Source organism: Calliopsis andreniformis, chromosome 9 (genome assembly GCF_051401765.1).
Source record: "Calliopsis andreniformis isolate RMS-2024a chromosome 9, iyCalAndr_principal, whole genome shotgun sequence".
Taxonomy (NCBI): Eukaryota; Metazoa; Arthropoda; class Insecta; order Hymenoptera; family Andrenidae; genus Calliopsis; species Calliopsis andreniformis.
Window position 1 is genome coordinate 15353667 of NC_135070.1, and position 26163 is coordinate 15379829.

General features: G+C 35.4%; 2 protein-coding genes and 1 long non-coding RNA gene across 3 annotated transcripts in view; 1 reads left to right on the forward strand and 2 right to left on the reverse strand.

The window, feature by feature from the left end:
* Nucleotides 1-114: 114 nt before the first annotated feature.
* LOC143183267 (uncharacterized) overlaps nt 115-26163 on the forward strand; it is a 106965-nt gene continuing 80916 nt past the window's right edge. Inside the window, exons 1-2 of the long non-coding RNA XR_013002577.1 lie at nt 115-1325; nt 25742-25802. This is a non-coding gene — a long non-coding RNA (uncharacterized LOC143183267). The remainder of the gene's footprint in view (nt 1326-25741; nt 25803-26163) is intronic.
* On the reverse strand, nt 1741-7204 carry Ago3 (Argonaute 3). Its single transcript, XM_076384777.1, has 12 exons — nt 7087-7204; nt 5846-6233; nt 5437-5613; nt 5159-5354; nt 4785-5098; nt 4449-4710; nt 4013-4366; nt 3689-3939; nt 3473-3623; nt 3197-3397; nt 2938-3129; nt 1741-2858 (listed from the first exon to the last, which is right to left on the reverse strand). Exons 2-12 carry the CDS (start codon nt 6214-6216, stop codon nt 2529-2531), a joined length of 2799 nt encoding a protein of 932 aa, XP_076240892.1. The 5' UTR covers nt 6217-6233; nt 7087-7204; the 3' UTR covers nt 1741-2528.
* For (cGMP-dependent protein kinase for) overlaps nt 8320-26163 on the reverse strand; it is a 50157-nt gene continuing 32313 nt past the window's right edge. Inside the window, exons 3-10 of the mRNA XM_076384778.1 lie at nt 12375-12594; nt 11836-11899; nt 11576-11748; nt 11164-11310; nt 10028-10474; nt 9573-9872; nt 9414-9476; nt 8320-9303 (exon numbers count right to left, since the gene is read on the reverse strand). Coding sequence (XP_076240893.1) covers nt 9138-9303; nt 9414-9476; nt 9573-9872; nt 10028-10474; nt 11164-11310; nt 11576-11748; nt 11836-11899; nt 12375-12594 — 1580 coding nt within the window. The 3' untranslated portion in view covers nt 8320-9137. The remainder of the gene's footprint in view (nt 9304-9413; nt 9477-9572; nt 9873-10027; nt 10475-11163; nt 11311-11575; nt 11749-11835; nt 11900-12374; nt 12595-26163) is intronic.

Genomic DNA, 26163 nt, shown 5'->3' on the forward strand with positions numbered 1-26163 from the left:
TCGAATGGCGGCGACGGCGGCGACTCGATACGCGATACGCCACGACCGTAAATACACATACGTACGTACGTATTTACGTATACATGCGGTTGTCTCCTTCGCAGTGGCGTAACTATCGCGTCGACTAAACACCGCAATGCGGTGGATCCTCCCGGAGGTCGTTCAAAGTTGCGCTACATTCTTCGAGGAAACGTAAGTTTATCGGTGATTGGAGCCCTAGGTGTGATATACTTCTCGCGAACGGCAAATAATAAATGGGTTCTATTAGTTTTCGTTCCCTGATCCGTTTCCGAATCGAGATTCGGATTATTTGTGGGCCAATTCTCGGCATTTGAAACGAATGGGAATATTTTATTTTCATTATTGTGGAGGCACATGTAGAGATTGGCCTGAAATATTTTTCAATATTATTGTTTGAAATATTGTAAGTTAGAAGGCAGAGACTAGAAATGAGTGTTATTTGAGTAGTGTACTCAGAATAAGTCTTTATTCTGGTTTATACTTTTGAAGTGATTATGCATGTCACTTATGGTTTTCTGTAAAGTATAGAGCTGAAACATATTGTGAATCAGAGTTGGCTCTAACTTGAAATGTGTTGTACAAATCAATTTCAAAGTGTTTCCATTGACATTTTTATTTTGCCAATGAAAATTATTTCACCTTTTAAATTTTCATGTCATATCTAAAGTATTAAAGTATTAGCAGGGGAAAGTGCTCTAAATATTTCAACAAGACAATTGCCATCGTTTACTGGTAATTAGAAAGTACAAACAAATAAAACTACTTGACTACCCAACTAAAATATTTTTTTTTTTCAAATTCTCACCTCATATCATTTGCATTCATAATTAGAACTTATTACTCAGAGCGATATTTTAAACATTTTCCATTTCGAAAATTTTCCATTTACGTTACAAGTACATTTAAATTGTATTTCGGCGAATCCGAGGTGCAAATTGGATTCTGTTGACTTAAAAGCTTAATTTTTTACGGTTCGAAAGTGTTCAACGCACTGTCGGTGAGGTGTCAAATCTCTGTATGCGTTGAACGACAAGTGACGTAACAACTATGAGAAATATTAACGTAATCGAAACTACGCATGATAGACAGTGATATAATTTTCGACAATTGTAATTTTTGTTACGCCACTGCCTCCTTTAATGTCTCACACTGATATAGGGCGTCGTAATATAGAGACGTGCGCTTGCACGACGAACGTACATGCGTGCTTTCAAGTCAAGGTGGACGACTATGGATACACGCATTTCGCTCACGTCGTTCTGGGTATTGGATCCTCATCGGCAGGGTCGTTTGTAAACACATACGTAAGCACATAAATAAATTCTTCCACACTAATCGGTTGTATTGATCGTTCGTAACGCGGCATCGACGGAGACGTTTATAATTTCTAATAAAATATGATTCGCGACGTTACACGACTCCGTAAAGTGGACGATAGTCGCGATTGAATCGCATCGAGTCGAATAGAGATTGAACATTATTCAAATAACTCATTGGCCCTAATATGATATGTAAATTAAGGTGAAATGCGTGCTTGATGAAGTCGCTGAAAAGTTGGATATTCATATACAGGGTCCAGAGTTCGTACTCTGTGAAGTCTGAATTCTTTTTTCCTTTTACACAATTCGTATTGTGTACATTGGTTTTGTGACTGGTAACCAGAATTGGACCATTGTAATGTAAGAAAATAAACAAATACAAAGTAAATACTAATCATCACATGTTTAACAACATTCTTTTTTATTGATATTGTATCAAAAAATAGAGAATTTATCTGTTTTGCACGTAATTATTATATACTTTAAGAATTGTATAAAACGTATTTAGAATTATGCTTATTAACTGTATTTTTACTAAAATAAAATATCTTACTCACACATAATTGTATTTGGAAAATACTTACATGGTTAGTAATAAACTATGATTAGAACAAGAATTTTTAACCCAATGAAATGATATTTATTATAATATATTTTATGTTACCTTTTTTAATTTTTAAAAACTAATCTGTTATTTGTCATCTTACATCTCGCAAAAAAATATGTCTTTAATTTCATTAACCCTAAGTAGTAGTTTTTGTATCCCAGTAATAACTTGCTGCACACCAGTTTAGTTACACAAATATGAATGAAATAGTTTTACTTATGTACTATAAAACAGAAAAGGGAAAGGAAAGGTCATCCTGTAATTGTTGTCAAATGTGCGATTTTCATATAAACTAACCTATTTTTTGTGACTGACAAAACAGTTGTGCAACAAATCGTCACTAGCGCGAGCTTGTTCTAGGAATCGTAGAAAATTATAAACAATATAAGTATTATACGTAAAAATATTTGTGACTACAAGACAAAAGGAGTCATTTTGACTTGCAATCTCAGACATTTCATACGGACTGAAAATTATTATTACATTTGAGCTATCTTTGGTTTGTACTGAATTAGGACATTTACAATCAACAACTCCCTAACAAAATGAGTCAGTCAAATAAAAATAACTCTTATAAGTACTCATAGGTAATACAATGTTTCGTTAAGTGCCGGATGTGGCTCTGATTGTATATTCTGTCCTACAAGGGAAACAAGTTTGTGCGCATATTGGCACGGGGCTGGAACTTTTATAGTACCAGGCCAATTATAATATAAGTGGCAAAGTTTATACGTTAGTCGTTGTATGTGCTCAGCCTTCATACGTTTACTGTCGTAAACAACGATATAGTGGGTTGGTGATACTGTACCTTGTCGTATGTTCTGTGAGACTAAATAGAAATCGTAGATATTGGATTTCGTTATGAAGGAATCTACAATAGTTCCTGGTAGAGGGTTTTCTAATCCACTTGCCTAAAAATAAATGTAAATAAGTTTGCATGATTGTGCATGGAAATTTGTTAGTATCTCAATTTTAAATTTAATAACTCACGCTTCTCGCAAATAATCGCGTATTTATACGTTTCTGGACTATTATAACGGTCAGTGTTGGTTGATAACTTGGTTCAATGTTTTTAAACGTTGCCAACAGTTGTTTCACTTCATATCTAGTAACAGTGTCTATTTGGCCGTCGCCAACGCCATCCCGATATACAATGATGCGATCTGGGTATCGCTGATTGTGCTGTAATAAGAAATATAGTAGCAATACAAAGTGTTAAATGCATGCTAATAGTAGTAATTAATAGTACCTTATAATAAGCTTTGATAGCCGAGATCATGCAGATTTGTAGCATATCTACTAGTTCTTGATGGCGACCTTGTAAACAAATTTTACTATGCCAAACTGTTAGTAATTTGTCCAAACTTGCTACAAAACCTGCTACACTACTTTTAGTTGATTGACCAATACCTCCATGATATACATCGATTCCACATATCATGCAATTTTCCTAAATTAATGAATTTAATTACAGTACAGTGTTTTTTTCTTTAACATAAAGAAATAGTTGAAAATTGTATTGTACCATTGGTATACTTAAGGCCCAAAGTGCTCCGCCTAATTTGCAGGTAATTTGCAAAGCAATTTTCTCCGTTATGCTTTTCAATTTATCACCGCGGGAAATAGTCCTGGACATAATTACTTGAGACGCTACAGGGCTATCTACGCAACACACCCTAAATAACACACAAAATAGCTGTATTAGAAAATAAATGTAAAAATACGCTGAATAATGTTCTACCTTTTGACTGCTGAGTATCTATCGGTGCGATTAGTCGGGAATATAATGACCATTAAATTCATTCTGTCTTGAATATTGCTGCGTAACTGTTGTATGTATGTTTCAATTCTGTCATCTCTTAAACAAATCATCTGTGGTTCGTTAACAGACAGCCCTATGACCTTTGATACATTTTTAAACATACCAACAAATTCTTGAGTACACCTCGTGTCTCTTTGACAATAAAGGACGCACCAATTATTTAATTTAGGCTAAAAATATGAATGTATTATTAAAAATGTTTCTATCATCGAACGTAATGAATTTTAAGAGTATAAAACTCACGCTTCTCAACGCAACACTTCGGCAGGCAGCAGAACTCCAGTCTGCTGGTTTATGAGGTTGCAGCTGGAATTTTTTATTGTTTCCAAAAGTTATTTCTTCAGGGTCAAGTACTCTTCCTTCAAACTCAGCCACGTCTGATTCTAAGCGTAAGCCCCATTCAGCTAATATTTCGCGTGGCAACTCGTTACTTTGTATCTCTTGGACAAAATGTCTATACACATCGCGACGGGCATTGGGTGACATTTTTGTCAACGCATCTAAATCTTTCATTACACGAAAATCTGAACGAATACTTTCTGTCAAACTTGCTATGTAACACAGTTCAGGAACCAATAATATCAACTGTTCTACTCTCTATATATGAAATTTGTATAATGAAAATAATTAATACTAAGATTTTATATTTCCACAGTAACACTGACAGACAAAAACTCACTTCTCCAGTAGTTGTTCTTCTTTTTGCACAATGAACTAACAGAGGCTGTTTGTCGTCTTTTATTTGTAAGTTCCAGTGTTGTTTATAATAATTTAGTAGTGATATTTTGTCATCTCCTTTCTCAAAAACATATGTCGGATTTTTATCCCACGCAATATCGTCAATACGATAAGTTTTATTATTATATCTCGTGAAGACAGATAATCCGATCATCTCTCTCATGGCCATTTCTTTATAATTCGGTTTACTAGTAAAATTTCCCCTATGAAAATATTTTATAGTATTAGATTTATTTTATATTATGGAATGTTGGATAAAAGGATTTAAGAATCTTACAGTATTTCACGGACTGTTTCCGTGCGCATGACTCGATGTCTTGCATCCAAGCATAACATCAAGCCTGCTTCATATTTATTGATAACTGCAACGTAGCCAGGCCATACTTCTAATTTATGTTGTGGCACAGCATGTATCCCTTTTGGATTAAAACTGTGTTGTCCAATGCGAACTAAACTAAGGGCTCGCATAACACGTTTTAGTAAATTATTGAAAAAATGAGTATTTGTAAATATATTTTCCTCTTTTTTATATATTAGAGTTAACGTTACTGTTGACCCATCCATAGGATGTGTAGATTGGATAATAGTTTGCTAAAATTACATATTACATTTATTATGTATTTACTCATTATTGTTCTTATTATTACTTACATCTTGTAATTTTATTGGGAGAAACAGTGTAACTCCATCGAAAACTTTTGTTTTTCCAAGTGTTTGTACATGTTGGTTCAGCAGCTTAGATCGAAGAGGTCTTGAATCTATGTCTGGATTAAATTTAACTTCATAGATAAACACTCCTCTACCAGGGTCTGATTTTATTTTTATATAATTTGCCAGTAATTGTGTTCTAAAAGATAACAAATACATCAAAATTTCTTCTAATAATTCTTTTAAATAATCTTGTTTACATCATGCGTATTAACACTTACGGTTTTCCACCTGACCCATACTGAGTGGATGGCAGAGGAACTAGACTTGGAATGTCAGATATACTCCTACTATCATCTATCGTAATACTTGACATTTTACATGTAAGTTCTTTACTCATTTCTGCATCACCAGATGGACCAGGAATATGTACTGGTGAAGGAGGCTTTTCCATAGAGCTGTCAAGATACACATTATTATTGCACATTTTTAAATCAGACATTTTGAAAGGAATTTATTATATGGGCAATAGAAACAGTTTTTAAAATACAAAAGGTAATGCAATAATAAATTTGATTTTTTTTTGTGCAATTTGGATCATATATTTGCATACATTACCTCCTATCTGAATTTTATTTATATTAAATTATGTGCATACAAATAATTCAGTTAGTATCTCAAAATACATACCTAGTAGTAGGAACAGGAATAGTAGTAGCAGTAGGTCTAGTTTGAAATAGAGAAGCTCTACCTATACCAACTGTTGGTACTTGTATAATAGTTTCAGGTTCTGACTGCTTTGTTTTAATAATATTCAATAGACTAGCTCTCCCTCGTCCAACTCCAGGAGTGCTAACTGAAGATTTAGACATAATGGTGGTTGTTGGTTGAGACTGAGTAATAGATATTCTTTCAGACTCTGCTGCAATTGACGCTGACATTGATGCTGATGTTGCTGCTGCAGCAGCAATTACACTTGAATCAGACTTATCTGCATCTCTTAGCATTTTTAACAATATGGCCCCCCTTCCCGAACCGAATTTTTGTTGTTTATCATCCATTTTTGTATATATCTGTACTGTAAAATAAAAGTAAATTGTTGTTACTTTATTTTACTATGTTTCATGTTTTGAAAATTAGACAATCAATAAGAAACCAAAGAAAATACAACTGCAAATTCAAAGGAAAATTTTGTATCTAAAATAAAGAAATCCTATTACACTCTGTAAAAAAAGATAGCCAGAACTATACACAAAATATTTCAATAATGCGTGGAACTACACAAAAAGTTGTCAACTAAAAATTACAAAAAAATGTTAGAGGTCAACATTCTTGTAGGTGTGTTAGAGAGAATGTTTTTCCTATCTAAATATTGCTTTATATAATTACCACTAACTCTAGTTTTAGTAAAATATTTGATAGAGAAAGAACCTAAGGAATTAATATTTTTATACAATATTTTTTCTTAAACTGCTTATAGCCTTTTATTCATTCACAAATAAAGATGAGGAGAGTATAAATCATGTAAAATGAACAAGCGCAACACGTGTTGCGAATATATGTACGATTTTCTTGCAATACATTTTTCGAAAAGAAAATCAAATATTTGTATTATCAAAAAATAAGAGAAAATTTGTACATGATAATACTGAAGCAATAAATATGTATGTAAACTGTCCCACGCGTACAATATTTAAAAAATAATATATTATTGAGGGAATAAAGGTTATATTTTGAAATATAAATATATTAAAACATTATTTTCTATAAAGTGGCATTTTCTTTGTTTAGTTACTCTGCTCCTGTAGAAATACACTTTCTCACCGTTATCTCATTCGTAAAGTATTTACATATTTTCAAAAAGTTTATGATATACTTAATACGAAACCTGTTAAGTCGCAATAGTGAATATTATTTAATATTTCACTTACCTTTTGCTTAACCGCTTAGAAAAAGAGTTTTTCCAAATTATTATGAGTAAATCTTGCATGGAGAATCCCGTCCAAAACCAAACCAGAATGTTAGCGTCACGAACGTGTGACGACTAACACTGGCATTGTAGCATTGCCGCCACATTTCGTATCGTATCGTGTTTCTTATTACAAACAGAGATAGAGACATAAACATGTATTAACAAGAGTAGAATGTGTAGTCAGCTAAAAATGAGTAAGCATTTAAGGAAATTGTATTCCAAAAAAATTATAATATTATTTCAATATTTGTTACAATTAATAATTGCTTACTTTAATTATCTACAAGCAATTTTGTTTATAAATGTTGCAATTTATTCTATTAGCGAATTTCTTGTCCAAAGATAATATAAATAATAAAATTCGTCTGATTCTTTTAAATAAATTTTATTATTTATGTTAATGCGATAATGATAATTAAAATAGAAAAACGAGAGTGAATGGAAATTTTTATAAATTTAAAGAGAATTTTCATTTGTTTTAACGATCTGTGGAATATTTTGGAACGTATAGAAACTTTCTTGAAAGGCTTTAGGAACACGCCTGGTGAAGTCAAATATGGCGGCAGGTAGAATTTCAAACGCAAGTGTCGAACTGCTGTGTAACATTTTTTCAAATATTTGTGTGAAATTAGAAAATAAGTGTTAGTATTTTACGCCTAATGTGTTGGAAATGTTCTGTTTCGTCGATGGAAAATATTGAAGTAACCAGTCATGAGAAATTCTGTCAGTTTTTGGTAAGTGAAATATACACTTATTTTAGAATAGAATGTAAATATTAATAGAGGCTACTAGAAACTAAATTGACATATGATATCGAAGTATCTATTGTGTTTTACTTATTATTTTTTTACAAGTTTATCAAACATTATTGTCCATAAATGTTTCAAAAACAAAAAACCTTAGAATTTACATTAGGAAGAATTTACTGGGCGCCCTAGTCACTACTGCCATCTTCAGGTCACATACTTTACTAAACTCTCAATTTAATTCAAATAGTTCAATTTCATAAAATTTTTTTAAATTTATGGAAAATAACTGTTAAATTAAATTAAAGATATTAAATATACTATACAGGGTGTCCCAGAAGTAATAGTAGAAGTAGAAATTTTTAATATATCATTGCATAGTTTTGACTAATTTTTTATCTCAAATAACCACCCTTCCACTTGTATCGTCGTTATCAACAAACAACTATCATTAATAAAACTTTATTCAATATTGATATACATTGGGCATTAAGTATATATATTTATATATTTATAATCAATTATTTACAAGGGTCATTTCTTTCGCATAATTAATTAAAATAGGATTGTTACAATAAACTATAAAGTGAATCAAACAACAATAAACCGGACGCTAAAAATCCGACGTGGTTCGTTTTGTAAAATCGTGTGCATTTCTCACGTGTCTGATGGCAAGAAGTCTCTCCCGATTGAGCTGACTATATTTTTTTGTAGATGAACGTAAAGGCGTTGCACACGTGTGTCGTATTCGACTTTACCTGTATTAGGTATGGCACTTGACGCATCCAGACGCGACTTACGACGATGCGTTCAGTCCTAATTTTACGGAACGCGAGCTAGCGCGGTTCGATAAGAATTTTTCTAAATCCAACGCGTGTTAAACTCACGCTGCTACGTCTCTCGAGCGACGCCTTCAAAATTCTTGGTTCCATTTAAATAGTACAGTAAAAAAAGCGATCTATTCGTTGCTGGCGAATCAATTTCTTCTATACACTATGCAACAAAAATCGGAGGGTCTTGAAAGCTTAATCTTTTGAAGGCCCAATTTCTTATCACAGGCCAGTTCCTTTATCCTCGATGGAACCATTTAGGATGGATAATATTATTCGTCGACAATTATCTATGCATCACATGATATTAGTTCGCAGAATAAATGCAGGTGCTGATAGTCTTCTTTCAATGATCTTCTCTGACTGTCTCGCGATTCTTAGAATCTGAATCGAATTTCGTCAATATTATTTTACAATATCGATTTTCTTAAATGTTAAAAGTCGTTGTCCCATCCGGATACGTCATCAGGCGGTGGTGGATCAGAGTCCCGTTCATATTCGTCAAAGTTTGATGTGTCTGTGGCACTTTGAACACGTGGCATGATTGGGGGTTCGAGCGTCCTCGATCTCAGACCCTCCCAGTTAAAACCATCAAACCATCTGTATAAAAAATAATCATTTTTAGAAATTCTTTTCTTCTAAAGAAAATAATAATTAGAAGGTAGGCACTTCAAGTGTTTCATAGATAAATAACGAATTGATGTTCTTACTTGTGCTTTTGTATTTCACTGATGCCACCTTTTTGGTAACCAAGACGTTCTGCTGGATTGTCCCTTTAAACACATTTCAATTGATGTTATGAAAATTGCTCATTGGAATATTAGTGAAAAATGCTGTTAGATTATTACTGAGGAGATAATTCTTGTTACCTGCAAAGCTTCTTAATTAATGCAGTTGCATTTCGTGTGATCGATCTTGGGAATTCTATAGCGTCGATTCCTTTTAATATAATATTGTAAGTTTTCATTGGATCACCGCCAGTGAATGGTGGTGTGCCTGTCAGAAGTTCGAACATAAGAACGCCAAGGGACCAATAATCGGCGCTAATATCGTGCCCTTTGTTTAGAATAACTTCTGGCGCTACATATTCAGGAGTACCGCAGAAGGTCCATGTTTTTCTTCCATGATCCAAACGTTTGGCGAAACCAAAATCGACGAGTTTAACATATCTGAAATGACAGAGAAGACAATACTATAATTTTAATACAAAAATCAGTTTATTCAAAACTATAAGATACGATATAGTAGCGATTTCAGATCAGAGTTAATATTCATATTTCTTCTATTACGATTTATCATAGAAGTAACTTAAAAATGATTTTACCCTTGGCTATCCAGAAGCAAATTCTCTGGTTTAAGATCTCTGTAGATGATGTTCCTAGAATGAAGGTAATCGAAAGCTTCCACAACACAGGCTGTGTAGAACCGCGTAGTGCTGTCATCGAAATGCCCTTTGTCCCTAAGCACTGTCCACAATTCGCCACCGAGGCAGGCCTCCATTAGCATATAAAGGTATTTTCTGTCCTTGAAGGTCTTGAACAGCTTGACGATAAAGTCACAATCAGCTTCGCCCATTATTCTCTTCTCGGACATGATGTGCTGTTGCTGTCGGGTCTCGACGATTTGAGCTTTCTTCATTTGCTTCAGCGCGAAGGATCTCGTGCTGTCACCAGCTATTTGGACTAATTCGACTCTTCCGAAACCGCCCACGCCTAGGGTCGCCAATGGCCGTAGATCTTGCAGCCTTAGGTCTCTGAATTCTTCGTTCAATCTGCATTCAAATATTATTTTCTCAGTGATTTCGTTCACCAAAAATAGGCTACACTAAATAGTATTTAACACATACTAATCCAATGAACATTTTAAGGATACTCTAATTTTGTTTGTAAAGGGATTGATATTAGTATTAAGCTGTTGCAAAGATTCTGTTTTAAAGCTTTCAACTATGTATAGACCACGAAAAAGTCTATAATTTTAATCATTTCATTTATAAGAATATTAGAATCTGAAAGCATCCCATGTACATGAAATAATGCCTTCACGATGTCATAAGATTCCTTCCTGTACATTGAAATGCACAAGTGCACTTTACGACAGCGTAATGATCATCGAGGCAGTGTGTTCTTTCATTATTCTCTGTGCAGACAAACAGGCTGCATCGTGAGACGCGTCAGCCTTAATGCAAATTGCTCGGGCGTCTCAGAAAAAGCGAAACGTTAACTTAATTGCCGAATCATTACCACGGTGTACCGTAACACGTAACTTACGCTTAGATGTGGCACGCTCTATTCTTCCATCCTAATGGCAAGCGTGAAACATAACACACGTACGAGCATTTTTACACAGGAGGTATTTAGTGAACTTAAGTGATTACAGTTGTGTAAAATTAGCATTAACGAGTCTTAACGTGGTTATTAGTAATAACGCGTTGGAATTAGGAATTAAAAAGCGGAGGCTCACCGTCTGCCCTCCACCAGCTCGTCTTTGTATCGCGTACGAATTTCGTCCAGAGACGAAATTAGTTGATTGAAGGTTTCACGGTCTATCACCAGGCAATTCACTCCTTCCGGATCGTCAGCGATTATGTTGGCTGTCCTCAGGTCGTCCCTGTAAATTTGTGATAAATTAATTATAATTTATTCGATTGTGTAATGAGGGGGTGGTTACAGAAATTGGTCCCGGAATCAGTTTCTAACGAGTCTCTTTTGGATCGAAGTTAAGAAGAAGATTCTTACCTCCCTCTTCCTTGATTTTTAAAACATTTAGTTAGTGTTATCTTAGGCAAATTTTTCTACATAGGGGAGTGTTGTTTTCTTAAAAATATTAAAAGTTATTTAAAGGGAATTATTTTAATTGTGGATGAGAAATTTACCCTTGAAGAGCCTTTTCACCGAAGAAATCGCCTTTGCCTAGGGTCCTGATGTACTTGTCTTCTGGAGTGTCGGGTTGTTTTATCGTTACGCGTACTTGTCCTCTGCTGATTATGAAAAATGTGTCCCCCCTTGCTCCTTGTCTGATTATATAGTCTCCATTGTTGTAAAATGTCTACAAAAAAGAATTCGTATGGCACTTTAAAAATATTATACCTTAATTTCTTTATGAATAAGAAAATTTAAAAATTCTTAATATTACCTCTTCTAAAACGTCTGAAATTTTGATTAAAGTCTCCTCTGGCAAATTTTTGAAGATAGGAACGCTGAAACAGAAGGATTATTTATTGTGTATTACTATTTATAGTCGGATTACAAGACGATGATAGATTTAGGTTTTTGAAGAAGATAGGAAAACTTGTTTTATCGTATTAAATTTGTCTCTGATTAATGGCACTCGCTTTCATCGTGCCTCCCGAAGGGAGCATAAGAAAACAAGGGATTCGGTAGTCAAGAGGTCGACGAAGCCATACATCTTGTCTATTATTTACACAGATGGCTTGCTCAGCACTTGGCTAGCCATCCATCAATTGTGAGGTTTATTGTCTTTCTCATAGGGTGTTTCTTAGTTACTGTATTGTACTCAAGACTATATTTAATCATTTCTCTTTTTTCCACTGAATCTCGAGGTCCTTACTCTTTGATGAAGAAAAATTGTTAAGGGCAAAGTAGGTTTTATAATTTCTTCGAGATTTTCGGAATATTGGGAAACTTTTGAGAAATTGAAATATTTGAACATACCTCTTTAAGAAATCCGTGTACTCCGCTTGCCTGGAGAGGCCAGTCCTCATCATAATAGTTTGGAAGCATTGTCGATCGATGGCCCATAGCTGACAATCAGTTGCTGCTGTTATCGTTGCTGTTCTCTTACAATTATACAGAATAGCCAGTTCCCCTAGCACTTTCCCTGGTGCCAGAGTACTCAAATACTTGCCATCGCGCGACACCTCCACTTTACCCTCTGTAAAATCAATTTCAGAATATTATTTAGTAAGATGATTTATTTTATTATACGAGAATACAGATAATAATTGTAAGACTAGTAACAATAGTCAAACAGTAATATAAACAGTACTTGTGTTATGAAAGTCAAAGTTATAAAGAAAAATGTTCTACTAGTAAACATGGGAGTAAACAATGCCAGTAGACAAAAAAAGTAGGCGAGGCTTATTATTTCTGATTACCGAGTAAATTACCTGCCCCTTCCACGGTTATGAGTGAGCCTTCCTGGTCCTTTTCCAAAAGGACGTTTCAAGTGTTAGTAGGTCAGTCTTTCTAGAGACACGAGAGTGTCAACACGTTTTTGGAATTTGGTTCGGTTTGGTGTACCCCTACTCCTATGTTCATCCCCTATCCTACTCTTTCCCCACGCCTTCATCTACCCCCTCTATTCTTCTCTATGGTGAAGCAGTGTGAGTGATAGTGAGTACACATTTTTTTCTGTGAAGTGTTATAGTTCTTTTTGATAGTATTTGGCTATTTGTGTGTGAAAAATAAAGAAGAAGTTTCTGAAGGAGCTTTTAGTGGATTTTACCGTAGGTAAGTAAGCGTTTATTTTTATACTAAATATTAATAAATAAGCGAGTAAGGTGATTGACTATTAATTTAAATTTTATAACACACTGATACTATAGTTGAAATAAAATAAGATATAAACAAAGCTAATCGTAGTGCTATCAGCTCGTTTGATAGTTAAACTTTTTGATTACTCAATCGAATCACAAATCGGGCGACTGAAAAGTCGAAGAACCACTGACATTTGGACGGTAACCAATCAGGTTAACTCTGTTGTTTGCTTATAATTAATATTGTGAATATTTAATTGCAACGTGACATTTATCTGGAACAGTCGTCACAGAAAACTGGCTCGACGAGGCAGCACGTTTTTCGAATATGTTTAGTAGCTTATTAATTTCCATTCTCTTTAACAGGTAGATAGGAATATTTCCTTTTTTTATTAGAACTTGCGACCTTTTGGTGTTCGTTTCCAAGAACGCAGAGGTATGAATCGATTTGATCAGAACACGTAAAGATCCATGTGACCCCTTAAGAAACTTGCATCATATTGCCACCCTCTTATGGTAATCAACATTTTCTTTAGTATAGCGATACGTATATGTGGACCGGATGTAATGAGCGTATGTGGTTATCTCGGACCCAATCCCTTGTGCACAATGGGCCTATTCATGAAACGCATCCGGTACCTGTGCACTTTTCTGTTCGCTTACCGTTAACATTTGTATTGTACTTGATTTCGCCCACGTTCTTGCTCTTTTGATAAAGCTATTTATATTATTGTTACGGACAGAAAGCAACTTAATGCCCACATGGATCACAGTAGAGCGTAACGTTAGAATAATGCGAGTTTTTGTGTTTAACCTTTGGGACTGCGAATGGCATATACAGAGGGTTACAAAAGAGGGGGATATTTTCACAGGATAAATAATAGACATTGAACTAGTAAAAAAAGTCACTGCATTTCGTATTAAATATATTTCCTTAACTGTACTTCAATTTAATTGCTATTAACACTAGATTAAGATAATATTAAATTTAGCTTTCACTAGATACTATTCTTTTATTATATTTAATCAGAATTAGAATCTTCGTGAAAATGCAGTTTACTCGGGATTTATAGCCTGCCAGCAATTTTCCCCATAACTTTCTATGTCACGAGGGACCATACTCAACGTGGAAAGTGTAGTGAGAGTACATCCAATGGAACTTAAGGATCGATTAACGAATGGTATGCTGTCATGTAGCGGTTCTGAGAAACGATATTCGTTCGTGACAGTGCTCTCGCTGCAAATGAATCGGCTTCATAACGCTTGTTAAACTCACGATGCTCCTTTCGTGGAACGATGTAAGCACTCGCAGAAATAGCTTTAGCTTGAGACGATGGCTTGTCCAATCACACCGATTATTTTATCATAGACGCTATAAATACTGATCATTAAGCAAGTCTCATTGTGACGTCAGGTTTTTTTCGAAATTCAGTACACATGAATACGTGATTACTTAGAAAACTCAGTTTTCACAAAGTTCAACAAGCTCTTGGACCACATTTCTCAATAGGCAACTTGCTCTGAAAGTCAGTACGTACAGGGGTAAAAAGAAGTAGTTGTTACGACTTTCACAGAAGCGTCTATGTATATAGGGTGCATCGTGCAATTTTATTGAGCCAAACTTTTTATCTTTATCTGTATAAGTAGCCTGATAAGAGAAACTGAAATTAGAATTCTATATTCAGTTGTTTGAAGGCAGTTCCTCAAACGAATTTTTAGAATAGGCTCATTTCTGAAAGGAGTGACTATTATTTTCTTAACACCTTATAGATCTTGCATCTGTCGTGGAGGCGTATTTCTCTCGATCGAACGAGGCCACTCAGCCGCTTCTTCTAGCGCGAGATTTCTGTATTGCTTGTCTTTCTTGAAATACTTGATTTACAGCTGATTCGACACTATTTAGAACGACAAGTCTCCATAGCGGTACAAACGTAACGTCAAATGAAAGTAGACAAGGCTGAATTTGTAAAAAAATTATTTTTTTTGTAATTTTAAATCTAGTTAACTATAAAATAAGAGACAAGAAGATATCTTGTTAAGTAGCAACACTGCCCAATGAACACAGCAGAAAATCAAGTACAATCATCGACGTAAATGAGGTGTGTAATGCCTCACTATGCACTAGTGTACAAATAGACGTTATTGCCAGAAATCTTCATAGAGCATGCTAGAGAAGATACTATTCAAAATAACTAGAGCGTGTAACACCGCGGGATAAAATATTTTTAAACCTATACAGATTGAACTGTTGGCAGAAATTCCACTTCGCTTATCTCTGATACTCAAACAAGTTCATACATTTCCTAGATCCAGAATCGACTAATTATTTCAAGTAGTACAACCTGTTAAGGTTCTTGACTTGAGAGAATAAAAAAGAGCATATTTCAAGTAGTATAGGAGAAACAGGGTGACACAGAAACATTATAGAAATAGGCCATAGAAATAAATCCAAAGTAGTTAGGATAATTCTCTCTCGTGCATGGGTTAATAATGGATCTAGCTAATAGCCGCTTCGTGATGGTCTTCCACTGAAGCGAAGATCCATGAAACAGTTCAAGATCGTAACGAAACACCGCACCAGGTTACGCAAGTACTATATAGTTGCTCTTTTTTCCACTGTAGTGGACATCGATGATCCATCAGTTGTATGTGTAGATATTTTAGTCGAGGGAAGGGTAGGATAGTCCACGGCCGTATTGTCCCGTGAACGTTGCTTTCACTTCCTCGCGCATACGTATCCTGTCAAGAACGAACGGTACAAAGAGACTTCGACCAACCGGTTTCGAATCGATGCAGATCTCGAGGATCACTAGCATATCCTTTTCAAACTTTGAAATTTCATATTTTAGCTGGCGAGAGAAACAATCTCGTGAACGAAACAGTTCTTCCTCTGATTTTAATAGACTTATGTGGATGTTGTGGCTGCTGCTTTAGGAAAACAAGAATTTGAAAGAAATAAAAAGTATTTAAAAATTTGAAAGTTTGAAAGTTTGAAAGTTTGAAAATTTGAAAATTTGAATGTTTGAAAATTTGAATGTTTGAAAATTTGAATGTTTGAAAATTTGAATGTTTGAAAATTTGAATATTTGAATATTTGAAAATTTGAAAGTTTGAATATTTGAATATTTGAAAATTTGAAAATTTGAAAATTTGATAATTTGAATATTTGAATATTTGAATTGATAGCAGAGTTGAATTAACCATGAAATAACCTCGTAATTGAAATATAGTTATACCTAGTGCGATAGGAGATCTAAAGTGAAATTCTGCATCGGCGGTAATTTGAAAGTGGTGATCAAAGGTGTTCGCCAGGGCAACGAAACCTTGTCCTTCGAAACAGTTCCCGGCGTTGTTATTTATAGCTTATGAGGAAATAACTTTCTCGAGCATCCTTCACGCGGCGAATTTTTATTGAATCGCGGGCTTTCATCGTGGTTGAACATTTAACCTTCAGGTGCAACGGGGTCTCGTTTTCTCCATTGGTTTACGATGGGAACTATACTCGAACGGAAACAGAAAGTGTTCAGGACGATTTATTCGCAATGCTGTCAATGCACCGACGTTATTTCAAAGGTTTAGATACTCGAATTTCGAATCTTCTAAGGATAGTTTTTAAATTCAGTGAATAGAATATTTCTCACACTTTTAACTTTCTTGAAGAATAATTCTGCGATCGCATATCGTTCTACTTAAAAAGTAGCAGAGCAAAGTTTCCAGATAATTACTGCTTATCTACTATATGCAATGGATAATGAAACAGATGAATTTCGATGAATATCTAGAACACTCGAGCTCTAGGTATTAAATCCCAGCTATCGTTAATTAGCATATAGAAGACTGACGCTTAAAACGTAGAAGTTTCGCAAAAAAGAAGATGCAAGTAATTAACCCTAGGACTGTGTGTAACGCAATACTGTAACGCAATTCTCCTCTTCTGCAAAGAACTTTTCATTTACATAAAGGCGCGTACGCATGTCTCGCGATTAGAGGTCCCTTTTATCTTTCGCACGAAACGGAGTTCGTGATTTTATCTAAATTTAAATCGAGATGGTGGTTCGCGTGGCTAGCACGCTAAGATTAAATACATATAGCAAACTGTTCTGGCTTCACGGCTGTTTGAGCATAGTATGCGGGTTTCCTGAAACCTTGCTTCTAAATATCCTTGAATATCTCAAGATCACACGATTTGAATAAAAAAAATTGTAAATAAACTATACTGACTTTAAAATGTTAAGTTTGCTTTGAGGAGATTTAACGAGATACTTCAGAGTCGTACATATAACTTAAGGAAGGTTCACTTCTGCAACCTTGCGTAGGTTGTGGATATACATAGAAGAAAAAGTAAACTAACGTTTCAGTAATCTAATTTGTTAATGAAAATTCTCGATAATTTGCAATACGTTTTTCTAAAAGTTATAATGGAAGTATTCCTACCAGTGATTTCCCCTGAAACTGTGAATAAGAAAACAATGCATGTTAATTATCATTACACAGTTCGTTAAAACTTTGAGTCACGATATTAGACTAAAAAGAGTCGCTCAAATGTTTAGTTACCGCAATTATTTTAATTAAGCGTTAATAAAGACTTTGCGCTCCAACTATCGTGAGTATCTGCTTATTTAAGTAACAGTTTCACGGCACTGGTTGTCTCAGGAAACGAGCGTGAAGTTACAGTTCTAATTTCGAAAAATTAGGCGTGACAAGGTCAGTGTAGGTTTGATGGCCCGCAGTTGAAAGACACAACATAAGTAGATGAGCAGCTTAACGAGTGTGACAGTCTCAAAAGGCGTGTTTCTTGTACCATCATCGTTTCGTATGTATCTGCTATCGTATTTCGTAATTTTCCACACGCTACCCGCTTCGTGGTTCACGGTTTTGACTCAGTTAACGTGTCTTGACCTTTACTGCTGGAGTTCGCTGTCGACTTTAACTCTTCTACTACAGTTTCGGTTGAATCAGATTATGCAAGTATTCGATAAACGTATACAAGCTTAAGCGAGTAATATAATTAATTATTGTTAATATTATATTTCTCAAAGAATCTTATTTTATTTTTTCTACTCAGTACGTAACATCTTTAACCGAGATACCATACGGTGTTTGTTTTCTTCGTAAAGTACAAGGCTATGCTAACGCATTTCTTAATATGATTAGATAAAGTTGTCCTCCGGAGAATTTATTTGCTCACTATGATTGGCGTCCTCATTATACATACATATAATCAAGATATATGTTCAAGCATGCTTAATGTGTTCGAAGGTGGGAATTAATTTGCCATCGAAAATGTGTCCATAAAGATGGGCACAAGTGTTTACAAGCGATAAGGAATTGTAAATCAATCTTGCAGAAACTTTTTTGCTATTTTTTTTGCAATTTTTTCAGAACAGTATTTTTTGTTCTCATTTTGAATTTTTCTTGCGAATTAAATTAGTCAAGAGAGTTAAATTAGTACATGACGTTGATTGTAACATGGCCTGCACTTTTCTCAGTCCTTTAAAGACACAAATCCTTAATGCGTTTCTGGAACAGGGGGAACCTAAAAGCGTTTCCAGTAGTCCCGTGAAATGTGATAAAGTTTGGAAAGTGGGTATAATTGCGTGACTAACGGGATAACGTTACCCGGTCACGAATTGCGGATTACGAAACGAAAAAAGTCGCATGAAATTCCGTCGAGTTCTTGTACACGTACGTGACATTTGTAATGGCATTTTGCGAGATGTTTGCAAGACGACGATAGCAAGAAACGAGGAGCAATCGATATAGAATACTAAAGGGGTTGAAAATGGTAATCCTGTGATCGTATGCATAATTACAGTGCTTATCCTTACGATGAAGAAAATAATGGAATAAGCTAGGAATATATAATTACCTTCGTTTACATGTGAAAATCTTAATCATAGATAACTGCATTAATTGAATTCCTTTGTACTCACAATAAAGAGCTATAAGCAATTTACCTGTACCGCTGTATAATTTTCTATCACTCTTACCGTTGATTCAATCATAATTCAAACTGTGGTCACTTGGTAATCGATGATTAATGATAATGTGCTCCGTGGATACAATAATCATAATCATTAGTCACTGTCCTGAATGCATGGTAATCATTGTCATTAATCATTTATCAAAGATTACATTTCAATCAACACTGCTCTTGATAGATTCTCAGATACAAAACTACGGTCACAGATTTAATTTTCAATTAATCATAGAAGTGTTGCTCTCCTTTTAAAGATAATATAAATTTCAATTTGCAGTAATAAAAAACGAAACTCGAAGACTCATTTTCCATCCTCGAAGAGATCTCCACGGCACTCCCGTTTACGAATGCGTAAGCGTGGTAGAAAGTAGCGATTCAACCGCTTTTTACTACTCCGATTAGCCATGCATTTAGCCTCCGAAACAAGAGCATAACTTTCTATCGAAATTACGCAAGACACCGTGTAATTACAACGTCTGGTTAGAGAGGCCAACAGTCGGGCATTATTGCACGTAAAACGGAGTGGATGTTGCGCACGATCGGAGCGTTCGTTTTAAAAAGTACGAGCAATCGAATCCGTCTTTGTGGCACGACAGGAGCTCTCGCCTCACGTTGCACGCGTTAGATCGAAACAAAAAGCTTGATGTCTGATTCATCGTTCGTTTTGCAAACATTGTTCGCGCGCAGCACCGGCGCACGTTGGCTAATAGGACGTTTCGAGATCTAAGAAGCTAGTCGAGGCTGTTTTTCTTGGGGCCACGAAAGATATCTGCTCTATTTTCCTGAATGGGTCGTGCTCTGCGATATTCAGGCGGAGAGTGTTAACCCTTTTGTGAACAGAGTTAGCTTATTGTTAGACACGATTATCTGGTTGCGAGGATAATTCCGAAGCTTCAGGGGAGTGATGTAGATGTGGAATTCTATGTTTACAGCTTGTGAGTTCGTTTGGTGATAGGCAGAGCAGGTTTACATGCAAATAAAAGAATTTGAAATATCAATATTTGAATATTAGAATATTTAAATACTTGAAAATTTGAATATTTGAATATTTGAAAATTTGAATATTTGAATATTTGAAAATTTGAATATTTAAATATTTGAAAATTTGAATATTTGAAAATTCAAGATAAATCTTTCCAAAAACACCTGACGAAAGTAATGGTTGACGAAGGTCTTGGTGGTTTTCAGCTGCAGATATCACGAACAAAGCGATCCACCCGCTATACCTGACCCGGCAAGGACCTCAAACGAGAGAAACTAACGATAGAAGAAAGAAGACATGTTTCTTCGAGGTCTGTCCAGTTTCTGTTTGCATCTAGGAGTACAAGATTTATAATAGGTGTTTCTTCAAATGCAGCCACTGGTAATTGAAATCGATTGTAACCAATACCTATAGTTTGCATGTTCTTTAATTTTTTATACGAGTTGATGTGAAATTAGGAAGCTTTTTATACGAAAGCTAATCATTGAAGTCAATATTGCGCATTGCTGATACTTAAAGTAATATTTGATAATGTTGAACATTGATGATATTATTCATATAGCACACTGAATACCTATTTATGTAGCTACGTTAATTACCAGTTGATCTATTGAAATACCAAGTGGCATAATTTCAAAGAACACATTAACTACCCAAGGCAACTCCAATTGCCACTACTTCAGTTATTAAAAAATTGAAGTATCAGCGAAAGGTAGCTGAAAAAACATTCTGCTTCATTAACTATCAATTCAGTCGTGAAATTCAACTCTTCTGGTGCAACCACCAAGGTTTCACATACAAAACCAAACGAAACAACTGTATGATCGAACCAACTTTTAGCACCACAAGTTCCAAAGACTCCAAACCAAAAACTAACCACCTTCTTTTTCTCTAACCTCTCGAAGGCCACGATTATCAACCCGAAACGATTTCAAAAGGTACACCGCGTATGCCACACGTGACGGATCACCTAGCATGACGACATAACAGGACAGAGTTTACGCCTCGCATACGATACCCCCTCGAGAGGTTTTATTCTAGAGCCGCGTAACAGAACTCCCGCTTACTTGGTCTAGCGGACTCTTATCGTCGACCTAGCTACGCTGACGATCTCGTTTCTTGTCGCCGAGAAACGAGACGGTGGAGTTCGTTGGAAAAATGCCTCGGTCTCCCAGCGTCATCCGGGAACTCTTTGCGTCATTGCCCGCGAACCTTGATTAGCGAGTTTGCGAAAGCGTGCCGGTCGGCTCCTTTTTCCACTGTCTCGCGACACGCGGGGCCTTGAATTAGGGCGACACATCCGTTCTTCAGCTACACCGACGTCATTAGCGGATGACTTGAATCTGTTGTCGAGGATGGGAACTTGCTCCTTCGATTGTTTGTTATCATTTTCTTCTGTGTAACATTGCCTGTTTCCATCGGCTGATGTTACGTTGGTAGAATAACTGAAGTAGGATAGTCAGACTACTGTGATTCGGTTAGAGAATATAATTTCAAGTTGGAGATTATTATTCTTATTCTTATCTGAAGTTTAATCGTTTTGAATGGGGTCACGTGTACCGAGTCCCAAGCACCAGCTATGGCATATTGAAATATCGTAATGTAATATAGTGTGTAGTTTTGGAGTTCGTCAGATTTTCTGGGTTATCACTATTACTCCAATTGTTTTATGGCTACGTGCCATACGTGAATAATAAATTTAGCGAGGCATGAGTGGAGTTATGATGATCTCACGAGACTAGTCTTGTGTTTGAGTTTGATGGGTAATTTAAGATTGAATATCTGCAGTCATTGATCCTCTAAGTGCTATGAATTATGAAGTGCGTACGTGGGTTTAGATGAGCAGTTAGAGGTCTGTAAGTGTCCATACACGATCAGCAAATATGGTTAGCGGATATAGGCAGAGGGTTTCTGCTCGTACGCGCTGAATGTTTAATGTTCAAGTCATGAATTTTTCTCTTCTTTTAAGGTGAAAGTGTCTTTTTACTTTCCCTTTTTTCACTTTAGACATACATACAATAGAGTAGATTCTGATTTAAATCCAGTACCGATCATTTTTCGAGCTTATATTTTTTATCCCAATTCTTTGCTAGGCAGAGGCTATGACACTTACTGTAAAATACTAGAAGCAACATTTAACAAACTTGAATTGATGCCAGAAATTTAGTCCTCCCCCATTTTTCAACTTCTAAGATCACTTAACAGTACTTTGCTATCCAGTCTAATAATATTTCCAAGTAATCCCAAAAAGTATTCGAGGCAATAATCGCAATTTATGAACAAGTGTGTGATGACACGGCCTCATAAGATTCGCGTTATCAAAAGACGATGTTTATATTTCCCTGTCATTAACGAGAGCCTCTAATCGTAGCGCTACTCCATTCGCGTAAGCGCGTCATTATCGTGTAGCGTGAAAGTAATTATGATCGATGGTCGAACAGGCGCCTCGGTTCTTCCATGCGCCATGCACTGTGACCGAAATCCTTACGAAGAATCAGCTCGATCATGAGGAATTCCAGGCGACAGCTGTCGGGTCCCAGAGACCCTACAATTGCTGAAACCAAATCTTTGGGAGTCCAGCTGGCCACAGGTTCCTGGAATCCTGTGACCAGATTGGGTGTCTGCTTTGGGGTCGACAGGTGTCGCTGAAAAAATTGGCAAATTCCTCCGCTGTCCAAGAAACTGAAGATATAATACTTTGAGAGAGACTGAGGTCCTCTTCGATCATTTTATTTCTGAACCCTTCGTCTTGTGTTCTTTTTTAAAAGCTACGTGTGCTAGAATTAACTTCCACAGAAAAAAATGTGTCAGTCAGATAATTGATGCCTGAAAACATTCTGCCATCTTTTTTGCATTTTAATAGGCCGATAGGTATGTGTAAATAGTAATGCCTCGTTCAGAGTGAAAACGAACGATAAATCCCAGTGACGTAATAACGATTTCATTCTACGAAACGGTATAAAATTTCGCGATCATTACACGATTGAATACACTGATGAAGTAATCATGATTATACATATGAAAACCGAAATTGTAATAGTTGAATTAATATAAGATTTAACTATAATTTCTTGTGATTTCCAGTGAATTTAAATTTTAGAATTTTTTCAAAACCATCGATAAAGGATGCTTAGGTGAATATACTATTTTTGAAAAATTTAGGAAGTCTGTTTAACGTATAATTAGTTACAGTAATTAACGCTCCATAAACCACTGAATTGTGAAATTGAAGCAAAAAATTAAGAATCTTCTCGGTCCTATGGATCGAATCAATTTAAATTAACCAAAGCAGCTACTTAAAATTCAAGAAATTAAATTTTCCAGCACTAATGCATCTCTTGAGTATTAACTTTTTTCAAGAAAACGTGTTTAATGAACAGACAGAAAACACATAACATATACCATATATATTCAATAATCTTCACTAATATTTACAGTTAGAGTGATTTATGAGTATGCATAAGAAATACAATTCGAAGAATTCCGATTTTTAAATTCTCTGGACAGAAATAGATTTATATAGAATTACCACAAACGTTGGTAACTCCACCATTCCATCAAGGCAATATTATCAATCGAAAGGCAGAAAGAAGTCGTTGAATAATAGAGAGGAAGGCGTCGAATTGAGGATTACCGACTCAGCTCTCGAGACAAGATGAAAAACTTGCGGTTGGACCGAGGCTACCGTTACCAGCCGCACAATTCCATTCCACTTAATTAGTTTTCCAACAAACCTTGAAATACGGTCGTGGGACTTTCCCTAGGATGTGTTTATTCGACGATCGACAAGAAATAGCGAAGAACTGGTGTCATCGGAACGAGTCGATTATGGATCGATACTTCCTTTTTATAGACACGTGAGAAGCGCGACTGCATTGAAGCAAATAGTAGTTATTTATTGCATTCCGATTGTTGAAGAATTGCTGAAGAACTGCGACTCAATCGTGAATTCTTATTTTTAATCAGATTTTTAGCTCTTTACACACATCTCAATTTTGCTGGATTACTTAAATTATTCTTTAAGACAGAACTTTACAATTTTATTTCATTTTTTTGATGTTAATACTACTGGAGCTACCATGACCCCAAAAATCTCACAATAAAATTGTCTGATGCTTATGGACGTAATTCTTCGTTATCTTCATGAAGTTTCTAATGGTTCAAAAGAAAAGTGGCTTCCATGTGTCAGTTCAGTGTAATTCAAGATTATATGTCCGGTTGAATGGAAAGTTTTTACGTTCTGTATAAGATATCACCATAACGCGTTGTCTTACGTAATTGATTAGTAGTCATTCTTCTATTTTTCATAACCTCGGCTAGTATTTCATCCTGTTCTATGCGTACAATCATGTTTCGTGCTTTCTGTTGTCTTCCTGTTGCAAAACTTGGCAAGAAATAATAGTAGGTAAAATGCTTATTCAGGCTCTAGCATGAGTATTATGTCCCAGAAAAAAATTAGAAGACGATCGAATAGCAGAGTGTGGTAACTTTAATTTGAAGCAGTGTGAGAATATTTTTAATTCTTTTATAAAAATAATAATCGCTGAAATTTTCAAAGTTTCAAATTTAAAAATTTTTAAATATTCAAATTTTCAGATATTCAAATATTCAAATATTCAAATATTCAAAATTTCAAAATCTCAAATTCAAAAATATTCAAAGTTTCAAATTTAAAAATTTTGGAACATTTAAAGTTCCAAATTTTTAATTTGACAAACTCAAGTTTTTATTCAGAATCCATCATACAGAAAATATTTTTCGGTCCAACTGTTTTCCCATAATTCAAACGAAACAGGTTCGCAACCTTTCCTCCGTTTCATCTCCATAACAAATTTCCCGCGCGACCCGTTTTCCACTGCGTAGCGTTTGCCAATCTAGTTATCATGGCAGGAAAAACGAATTAAAGAACATCGACAAGAGTCCGAGGAGTGTGAAAGTTGCGGGCAAGAGGGGAGTATCGTGTATGACTAACAAATAAGACTCTCTCGCCAGCTAAATAAAAACAATAAGCGCCGCTAAACTGCGCGGATCTGTCTGCTTTTCCCATGAAACATTAACCGAAGAGCAAAACCGTGCTAACGAGTATATAACCGTGTTCCGCGCTCCAGAAAGTGGAAAATTAAATCTCGTGCGATTTCATCGAACCTCTCGCACATTGTTAAAGTAACACTTATAGAAATTCTATGTGATCATCTTTTCCTTGTATTTAGATGAAACGACGTAATCATTGTTGTTACTCGAGGCTTTGCTGCGTAAGCGCGATTACCCGAGTCGTCTAATGAAATCAATTAAAATGTCAATTAATGTCAAAGTCGGCTCATAATGGAACGACGATCACGGTCGATGATCTGAGCAATTGTGCATCTTAAAATAACTTTGTAGTTTAAAATAACTGACGATTGTTGCATATTTATTCTTAACGAGGAAAACTTAGACTACTTATTTAAATGTTGTACATTCTGTGTATACTGACATTGTAATATATTGCTTGGAAATCATGAAATACTTCCTACATTTAAGAAAACATTTTCAAGGCAAGCTTAATAATACTGAAACCTAATAAGCTGTAATTTGCTTGCAGGGTTCTGAAGATGTAGACTCAAGAGTAACAGTCAGGAACAGCCGCTAGGCAGTCTTCATGGGTATGTACCATTTAATTGGTGTTCTCGGCCTACGTATGTATTGTGTCTAATTTTATGATTAGACAGCTTCCTCGTATAGAAGCGAAAAGAAATACGCGCAGAAATTGCTGTATCCTTCTTAGAAGCAGACATGATACATTTTAAAATACTCGTGACTCACGATTTAGTTGATACAAGGCTAACGTATTCATTCATCTACATGGTGATTCTTTAAATCTTAGGAGGCTGAATTTAGAGGAAAGTGCTAAGGAAAAATGTAATGTGAATATACGTTATTTCAATATTTCCGTGAATTATGACGATTTTGTTCAGTATTCAGTTCTAATCTACACATTTTCTGTAGAGAACTGACTCTGATAAA

Bases quoted from the DNA above. Each gene is read 5' to 3' on its own strand.
- Ago3 (XM_076384777.1), bottom strand. From the start codon at position 6,216: ATGGATGATAAACAACAAAAATTCGGTTCGGGAAGGGGGGCCATATTG. The intron at 5,099-5,158 runs GTAAGTAATAAT...ATGTAATTTTAG, and splicing joins TCCCAATAAAATTACAAGAT to CAAACTATTATCCAATCTAC. The intron at 2,859-2,937 runs GTGAGTTATTAA...ATTTATTTTTAG, and splicing joins CGCGATTATTTGCGAGAAGC to GCAAGTGGATTAGAAAACCC.